The following is a 10,369-nucleotide window of genomic DNA, read 5'->3' as shown; positions in this document are numbered from 1 at the left end:
AAAAGGATTAAACAACCACAACAGGGTCCTATTAGGATCAGAAAAAATAACATGTCAACATTATTTTGCAATGTCTGAATAGGCAGTGCCAAAACAAGGTACACACAAAAAGAAATTGTAATAGGAATTTGATATAATAGTTTTTAACATACAATGTAGAAAATTTCGCATTGTGGTCTGTGCACAAATGTGGAGGATAATGCAAAGACCGAGCGCGGAGCGCGAGGCATGAAGCGCGAGAATGAACAGTCGCGCGCCCTAGACGCTCCCAAACTAGCGAGCGAAACGAGCCGCGCGCTATGAGCATGTGCCACGAATTGGGCAGATTTTTGTTAAAGATTCATATTTCGGCTTTAAAATTCAATTTGTTTTACGAAATTCGCTTTTTTTCAGGTTGAAAATTCTACTCTTTTAGTTAAAAAATTTACTATTCGTTGAAAGTTCGATTTTTTTGTTGAAAATTCGTCTATAAATGTTAAAAAATTTTTCTAGCAAAATTAACTTTTTTTTTAAGAAGTCGTATTTTTTTATTAAAAATTTTAACTGTTTTGTTGTGCATTTGTCTTTCCGGATAGACAACTTGTACATTTCCATTGAGCTAAATTCTGTTTGGTTAGAAATTCGTCTTTTTGGCTTGAATATTCGAATATTTTCATAGAGATCTAAACCATTTGGTTAAAAGAAGACTTTATTTTTTAAATAAGTTGGAAATCGGCATTTACGTTAATAATTCATTATTTTTTGCCAGAAATTCCACTCCTTTGTTCATAGTTAAACAAGTTTTTTTAGTCCTTTTTTTAAACTGAAAGTTTAACTTTGAAATTTTTGATTGAAACCTGATGCTTAGTTGCAAACGCAACTGTGTGGTTGAACATTAATGTTTTTTTAATTCATCTTTTTTGTAGAAACGAAATCTTTTTGGATGAAATTCATAATTTTTTATGAAAATTCAATTAATTTGATGGTAAGCTCAACTATTTCGTTACAAAATAAATTTTTCCTTGAAAGTTTATATTTTTGAGTTGAAGTTTAACTCTTTTACAGAAAATTTGTCTTCTTGACTCAAAAAATATAATATTTTCATAAGAAATTAAATTTTTAAATTGAAAATTCATATTCTATTTGTAAATTAACTTTTTCATTAATAATTAATCTTTTTTAATTAAAAATTCAACTATTTCGTTCAGAGTTAAACACATTTTTTTTAAAGTCAATTTTATGATAGTTGAATATAAATAATTTAAGTTGAAAATTTATTCCATTTGTTTGCAAATTAAACTGCTAAATTAAAACCTGAATTGATTTTATATATTTTGTTTTATGCTGTAAAGTCTGAAACTAGGAAAAACTTTTTAAAATCATTTAATAAATGATTTTAAAGTTAAATAAATAAAAGTAATTCAAATAAATGCTTAGCTGACAATAAAATTGGATATACTATTTCATAATATCAGCTAAACACTTTTGAAAACATAAATTATGAACCGAAGTTTTTTTGATTTTAATGCGAAATAATTTAGAGAAGTTGGAATAATAAACCGCTGTTTTTTGAGGCTTTGTGTAAAGTAAATTTCATACTGAAGTGGAAGGATTAAACAAAGTTTCTTTATGCTCTAACATTTGGGGCAATCACATTAAACTTTTCCTTGGTTTGTTTAACGCAGTCAGATGTTTCTGTGTAGTTAGATGGAAACTTTTGAAATTGAGTACAGTGCTTTTCAATGATGAGGCTACTGGACTCCATAGGATTCTAATAAAGGTAAAAGCGTGAGGAACTCTAATGGAGATATGAAGGCAAGACTACTCGTCGATAGTTGCTTGGCTGTTAAATCACGTGCATTTCCCATTTCCCATCCTGTTTCTCATCCCGACCTAATTTTCCTTCCTTTTTATTATATTTTTACTAAACTTTTTTACAGCTTTTTTACAACTTGTTTATTAAACCACTGCAGACTTTACACTCGTGCATTATAAAAATTGTCATTTTGAGCCAATGCTGATGAATTTACAACCCAGAGAGATGACTTTTTTACCATAAAAGATGAGTTTTCAAGAAAGCAGTCGAATTTTCGACCAAAAAATACTACTTTAACAAAATGAATGGATTTATAACAGACTAAAAGACCTCTCAACAATATATTTTAACTTTTCACCAAATAGATGAATTTTTAATCAAGAAAATTAATTTTCTACCAAAAAAACAACAATTTTTTAATGCACAACATGAATTTTTAACCAAATAGTTAAATTTTAAACTTACAAAGGAAATTTTTTGAATAAAATAAAATAAATTCATTTTTAGATATAAAGAATAATTTTACACCAAAGAAAACGAAGATCCAACAAAATATTTTTTTTTAATGTGCTTAATTTTCTACCCCAATAATTGAGTTTTGAACCAAAAATATGAATTTTTCAAAAAATCGTCATGATTTCGAGCAAAAAAGTCGAATGTTATAAAAAAATTGACTTTCAAACCGGAAAAGAAGAATTTTCAATGAAGAAAGATACATTTTCAACAAAATAGTTGAATCTCTAATAGATCATAATCACTTTTCAACCAAAAATGGAATCGTTCATTTCTCAATTCTAATTCTATTTTTTAACAAAAATAAACGAATTTCCAACCAGCTAATTCAACTAACAAAGCCGAATTTTGTAACAAAATAGTTAAATCTTCATACAAAATTATGAATTTTAAACATCGAAAATTAATTTTCTATTCAGGTGAACGAATTTTTAACAAAATATAGGAACTTTTGAGGAAATAGTTGAATTTTAAATTGAAAATGATAAACTTCCAAAAACCAAAAAACGAGTTTCCAACCATTTTATCCAATTAACAAACACGAACTTTGAACAAAATATATGCATTTTCTACCAAACAGCTGATTTTTCCACTTAAAAAGGAAAAATTTCAATAGAGAAATTTGTAAACCTACACAAATAAACATATTTTGAATAAAAGACATGAATTTTTAACCAAATGGTTCAATTTTCAACGAGTAAAGAAAAATTCTTCAACCAAAACTGAGATTGGTACATCTATAGATAAAAAAATTAATTTTTCACAAAAAAAAAACAAATTTACAACAAAATGTTTAAATTTTCAAATAATTAGCTTATTTTTCTACCGCAGCAGTTAATCGTTGAACCAAAACTGGGAATTTTCAACAAAATAGTCAAATTTTCGAGCTAAAATGTCTAAAGTTTTAGAAAACGTTGGACTTTTGCTTCGTGAAAAAAGAATTTTTAACAAAAAAGTTCATTTTCAATCCAGAAAGATGAATTTTTAACGATCTTTTTGTAGATCGAAAACTAAAGTAATTTGTGGAAAATTCATCTAATATAAATAATCTTCTTTGTTAAAATGTACTATTTGGTTTAGGATACAACGCTCTATTTAAAAACTAGTCTTTAGAAATTTAAAAATTCAACTATCTGGTGGAAATTTCATATATTTTGTCTAAAATTCGTCTTTTAGATTGAAGATTAATCTTTTATGGTAGAAAGGTAATTTTTCTTGGTTCAAAATTCATCTCTCTAGGCTGAAAATGAACTTTATTCTCGAAAATAAAACTTTTTGTTTGAAAATTTTTTAACTGCCGTCTAAAAATTTGCCTTTTTGATTCGAAAATCGAATAATTTATTTGAAAATTCATCTGTCTTCTTGATGATTCAACTAGTTTTATTAAAAATTTGTCATTTTTCATTGGACTCAACTGGTTAATAGTTTGTTATTTTTTTAAAGTAATTTCTCAAACTAATAATCTTACCATTCCATTTTTAGCTGAAAATGTATCGTTCTCAGTTTAAATTTCAACTATTTGTTGGAAACAAATAGTCTATTTTCATTAAAATAATAGACTATTAAATATAATAAATAGACTATTTTCATTAGAATTTGCCTTTTTAAATGAAAATTCATATTTTGTGGTGGAAAAGTAATTTTTCTTGGTTAAAAATTCACCTCTGACGGTTGAAAATTTAACTGTCTTCTAAAAATGCGCCTTTTTGACTCAAAATGCAACTATTTGGTCGAAAATTTATCTAATTGCTTAAGGATTCAAATAATTTCTTCAAAATTAGTAATTTTTCGTTGGATTCAACTGCTTCAACATTTTTATTTTTATTGAAAATTCGTCTTTCATGCTGGAAAAGTAATTTTTTTATCGCTGAAAATTCATCTCTTTTGGCTGAAAATGAACTTTTTTGTCGAAAATGCAGCTTTTGGGTTGACAATTCAACTGTCTTCTAAAAAATGAGTCTCTTTGGCTTGCAAATTAAACTATTAAGTTGAAAATGCAACTAATGAATTTTTGTTGATAACTTTGTTGTGTAATGTATTGACACTAATTTACATTTCAGTTTTGACTGAAGATTTCTGATCATTCGTTTTTAAACATAGCCAATAAGGATTATATGGAAAGTTCATAAATTCAGTGCGTTGAAATAGGTATCAAAAATATCCAAACGCACTAGATGCTGGCATTGTACTTCGCTTTGTTGTAGAGTTTCATTTACCTGTATCGAAGTCCATTCAGAATTGAGATTGGTCACAAACTCGAATAACAATTGGATAGGTGATAGATCTGGTGATTGTTGGAAGTAATGACTTGTCCCTATTGTCAAGAGATTCGAAGAAAGACAAATTGCGAGTCATTCAAGTTCGTATTTACTCCCTTCTCATTCTAGAAATCTCCCAATAGAGGTTTAGAGAATTTCAAAATATAACTCTTATGTTAGTAAATAACCAGATGAAGAAGTGCAAACGGAGGAAATAAAGCTAACTTCCTCTTTGATATCATAAGCTCTTTATTAAGTTTCCTGGAGCAGTGCGAATCAATATTACTCGCTCTAGAAGAAGAATAAATGGAAAATAAATTTAATTCTACAAATTCCATTTCCGAAGCTTAGGGACATACATAAATTACATAACACATTTTTTCCACTTTTTTCTAAATAATTAGAAGTTATTTATTATCAAAAGAAGTTAATAACAGTGATTAAAGAAATGGAGTCTTCTCTAACCTCACCAATCGCACACAGGAAGAGGGACGCCAAATTTTTGAAACACCTAACAATTCTCTGATCAAAAAATAAAATTTAAATCCGATACCAAAAATTTAATAATTACATTCTCAACCCAATAGTTGCATTTTGAAGCCATAAAAGATTATTTTTTAATAAAAAGGACGAATTTTCAACAAAGCAAGATTAGTTTTTAAGCAAATGTAAAGCATTTTAATTGTTAGCTTATAAAATTACTTTTGAAACAAAAAAACATGTTTTAAATTAATTAACTGGTTGAAATTAACGAAAAATGACGAATTTTTAACCAAAAATAGCAAAAAAGATTAATTCTTACCATAGAAGATGTAGCAGTTCAATTTTCAACAAAATACTTGAATCCATAACCAAAGAAATGAATTTTTAACGAAATAGTTGGATTTTCCCGTCATGAAGACGAATTTGTAAAAAGCAGTTGAATTCTCAACTCAAAATGATAAGTTTTCAATAAACAAAACAGCAGCATTTTTCATGCAGAAAAATCACTGAAACCAAATAGTTGTAATTGTTATGAAATAATTAAACTATCAAGATTATTTTCCTATCAAAAGATGAATTTTCAACGAAGTACATTAATTTTGCACCAAATTGTTCAATTATCATATAGTTGAAGACAAATTTTTAAACTAAGAGTTGAATCCTGGACTAAATAGACAATTTTTCAATCAATAAAATTAATTATCTAGACTATTAGATACATTTTTAACAAAATACTTCAATTTTTAAGCGAAAATGTTCAATGCTTCAGAAAACAGTTGACTTTCTAACTGAAAAAGAAGACTTTTCAACAAGAACCTTTATTTGCAATAAAGTAAAATGAATTTTTTATGGAGTAGAAGCTTTATCCAAAAAAGATACATTTTAAACGAAAAATAAAAAAAAATGTCAACCAGTTATATTCATCTGTATAAAGCGAATTTTTAACAAAAAAACTGAATACTTACCAAAAATGATGAATGCTCAACAAACAAGCCTAATTTTCTCCTTAAAAACACGAATTTTCAACAAAATACATGAATTTTCTACTAAATGGTTGAATTTTTGAATTATAAGGGATACATTTTCAACTAAAAACGGAATAATTAAATTTTCAAATAAACAAATTAACATGAGTAACAATTTTTGTAGGTCTTACGGCCTTCAGTAAATTAAAAGGAATAAAAAACGAAATTACTAGAAATTTCGCTTATTAATATTCGACGTGTCGACTATCACTGCGTGTCTTTTTCAGATAATCTAAATAAATAATATATAATTAAAAATAGTTTTTCACATTTTATTACAAACCATTTTTATAAAAAAAAGTGAAAGAAAAAAATACCTGTGCTTATTTTCTTGTAAAAAGAAAGAATATTCAATTTTGGAGTCAAACATCATGTCAATAGTTGAGTCAATTTTTAAAATAATAATGATGTGTGTCACCAATTTAAATTAAAAAATAGATAACCTTATCATACCATAAATGAACTTTCTATTAATATCGTTTTTTATTCCCTTTAATTTAATTAAGACCGTAAAACCTACAAAATCCTTACTCACATTTACATTGACGGTGGAAGGACGGATTAATTGGTTCTTATCAAATCTGCTTATTAAGAAAATTATTTCTTCATAAAAAATGAACTTCCAGTAAAACAAAATTTTTAGCAAAATATTTTAATTTTCTACTAAACTGTTGAGTTTTTTGGAAAAAAAAACAATTTTTCACAAAACAAATGAATTTTCAATTAATTAAGCAGTTACATTTTTACATAAAAAGGTTAAGTTTTCAGGCAAGAAGTTTATTTTCTACTAAAAGAACGAATTTTCAACGAAATGAATCATTTCTAAAGCCAAAAATGGAATAGCTTCATTTTCGCTAAAGAAAATAAATTCTGAAGCAAAAGAAAACGAATTTTTTATCAAAACATTTCAATTTGAAAGCAAAGAGGTGAATTCCCAATCAAAAACTTATTTTATTAATCCAAAAGATTTATACCAAAAAAATGAATTATGAACAGATGACATGAATTTCAAACCAAGTAATTAAATTTGTAACTAAAAAATTTAAATTTTTGTACAAAAGTGGAATAGTTAACTTTACATTTAAAAGAATTAGTTTTTAAGAAAAAATTAAACGAATTCTCAACAAAATGATAAAGTTGTCAACCAAAAAAAAATCTCGAACCAAAAAAAATTAATTTTTACCAAACTAGTTCAAAGATGTGGGCTGAAGGATGATTTTAGAGCGCAAAAATCCTTTATTTTAATATGCAATATACCATCAAAATTCAATTTTTGTGTATGGTTTTTTGTCATCTACGATGTCTGTTTCTTTAGAAAAAGAGTTTTTTCAGGTTAAACATCGTTGAAATGTGCACATATTTTTTGTATAGCAACCAAATTCAAAGTTTCCTTCGTTTTTAAGTTATTTAAGGAAAACGGAATTTTTGAACTAAAAAAAGTCAATACATTGTTGCGTTCAACTATCCAGATCTTTGTCGGGAATTAATATTTTGGCTTGAAAATTTTATGTAACATTCTTTAACATACTCTACGACTATTAGAGTGTTTACGAGTTTGAAAAACATTTCAGGTCCGTGTAATAAATTTAAAATTATACTTTCTTCGAAAGCTTGAATGCATACATACAAATGAAGAACTTGTGTGAGGAAGTTTCGAATGTTGACAACTTCTACGAAGAAAAATCTTCCTTAGGGATCAAAGAAGTTTTTACAACAGTTTTTTTTCTCTGACGACAAAAGATCTCAAACTTTTGGGAAAAACTTCTTTGATCACAAGGAAGATTTTTCTTCCCAGAAGTTGTCAACATTCGAAACTTCCTCACACAACTTTTTCATTTGTATGTATGCATTCATGATTTCAAAGAAAGTATTTTTTTTAATTCACTACACGGACCTGAAATGTTTTTCAAACTTCGTAAACACTCTAACGGTCGTAGAATATGTTGAGGAATGTCACATAAAACTTTTAAGACAAAATATTGATTCCCACAAAACATCTGGCGAGCTGAACAAAAAAAAATTGTTTTTTTTTCGTTGGAAAATTTCGTTTTCGTTAAACAACTGAAAAACGAAACAACCTTCAAATTTGGTTGCCATGCAAGAAATATGCGCACTAAAATTCTCTATGAGTATTCACTGTCGGCATTAACAATTTGTAAAAGTTGCTCCGCGGACAATCATTCTTAATGAATGAAAATTTTAGGGACATTGTACCAACAAAATTAAAAATCTTGTAATTAAATTCTCACTTGATCAACATTAATTAAAATTCAGCTAATAGATAAAGTCTAATCCTTTGTTTTTCGTTTTGTTTCAGGCAACCCTCGCCCAGTTCTGGTACCACTGGTACCTCGACCATCTCCTCAAGTGGGCCCGATGTTGACAACGATCAGAACATTGGGATGTACAACGTCGGAAGTGCGTCGACGGAAACGTCGACGGTAACACCTGTCGATAGTTCCCCATCCCTTCCTCAAAATACAATCAGTTCTTCCGGGACAGTCACTTCAACTGGTACAACACCAAACATCACCAGGAGCATGTCAGCTCCAACAGGCCAGCGACCATTGCCACCAGTAACTACTTCTTCCAGTAATTCTGCCACCATGGGTCACAGAGCGAGATTGAGGAGAAATCCGAGTCGAACGGATGCCATTCGAAAGTAAGTCTTTCCAAATTTTCAGATCTAATTTTCGTTTTCTATTTATCAGATTTACAGGGGGGGGGGCGATTTGACCGGGAAACCGGGTAAGACCGGGAAATGACTGGGAACTTCATGGCCGGAAAAAGGGAAATGACCGGGAATTTACTTATGATCGCAGGAAAATTCAAGTTTTCATTAGTTTAATAATTTTAATCAGCTTAGAAAAGTGATTTCTACTTTACCGGCGCTCGCAGATTTTTCAGATTGTCTCAGTTTACTCTAGTTAAATCATAATTTATTATTGCATTTTTATTTATTTTGAAACTCAACTATGTAGCTGTGTGAAACTTTATGTTCTTTGTGAAAAAATCGCCCTTTTTCGTAGAAAATTAGTCTTTATAGTTGCAAAATCATCGTTTTAATATCAGATTTAACTATTCCAGTTGAAGATTCATCATTTTATTTGGAAATTCATTAGTTTAGATGAAAACTAATTAATTTAAATAAAAATCTTTTATTATTTTTTTCTGTTGTAAAAAATTATCTTTTCTTTGTACGTTAATTTTCTAACTTAAACATTTTTCTTTGCGGTGAAAAATCCAAATATTACAGTTAAATAGTTATACTTTTAATTTGAAACTCCTCTTTCAGGTTGCAAGTAAATATAATCACTTGCTTTCATTGAAATTTGAGTTATTTAATTTAAAACTTGTTGTTTATTGGAATGAAAGGATGTTTTCCCCTAAGATTGAGCTATTTTTGTGAAAATTTGTTCCTTTTTTAGTTGATGTTTTGCTTTGTTTTTTAAACTGAACTTTGTAACTTTTATTCCAGTTGAATATTCCATAATTTTAAATGAAAAATTCCTTATTTTGGCTGAACATTCGTTTTTTGACTAAAAATGTAAGTATTCAATTTTTTGTTAAAAAATTATATTTTTAAATAAAACTTTTTATTTTTTGGTAGAAATTTTCTTCTAGGTTTAAAATTTATTTTCTAGTAAAAAATTCAATTATTCGAGTTAAAAATGCATCATTTTAGTTGAAAATTCATCTTTCTGGTTTAAAATTAAACTAATTTATTTCCAGATTTACAACTTCAGTTAAAAATTCGTCACTTTGTTTGCAAATTCAAATATTTTTTTGAAAATGAAAATTTAACTTATTTCAATTAAGCATTCCATACTTTTAGTTAAGTATTCTTCTGTTTTTTTTTAACATTAATTTTTTTACTTTAAACTTAATTTTTCAAGTTTTGATTGACCATTTATCTTCTTCAGTAAAGTTTAATTTTTTATTGTTGAAAATTCAACTTTTTCAGTTGAAGATTCATCCTTCCAGTTACAGGTCAATACCATTCTTGTTATATATTATACTAAAATAATACGATGCACTTATCAGCAATTTGTTGTGTAAAAGCGCTTTAAAAAAGTCTATTTACTTTATATGGATCGCAATGCTAGAGTTTTTCAAATCCTGGTTAGATCAGGTAGTGGCACTCCGAGTTTGTAACCGGAAATTCCGCGCTCGATTCCTGCTGCTGGCATTTTTCGACAATCTTTTTCTCCATTTAAATATTTTTTATTGTAATTAATTATACAATTTATTAGAACCGTACCAAACTATTTGTTTTTAGTCATTTTTTTATGTGA

At 27.7% G+C, this 10,369-nt stretch overlaps 1 protein-coding gene across 1 annotated transcript in view; it reads left to right on the top strand.

Annotated features, from left to right (window-relative positions):
* The window catches only part of LOC117171914 (inactive rhomboid protein 1), a 364,512-nt gene that overhangs the window by 207,273 nt on the left and 146,870 nt on the right, over positions 1–10,369 (top strand). The window contains exon 5 of the mRNA XM_033359571.1: positions 8,392–8,736. Within this exon, the coding sequence (XP_033215462.1) occupies positions 8,392–8,736 (345 nt within the window). The remainder of the gene's footprint in view (positions 1–8,391; positions 8,737–10,369) is intronic.

The sequence above is a fragment of the Belonocnema kinseyi genome, chromosome 4 (genome assembly GCF_010883055.1).
Source record: "Belonocnema kinseyi isolate 2016_QV_RU_SX_M_011 chromosome 4, B_treatae_v1, whole genome shotgun sequence".
NCBI classification, from domain to species: Eukaryota; Metazoa; Arthropoda; class Insecta; order Hymenoptera; family Cynipidae; genus Belonocnema; species Belonocnema kinseyi.
This window is presented reverse-complemented; position numbering and strand designations above follow the sequence as displayed.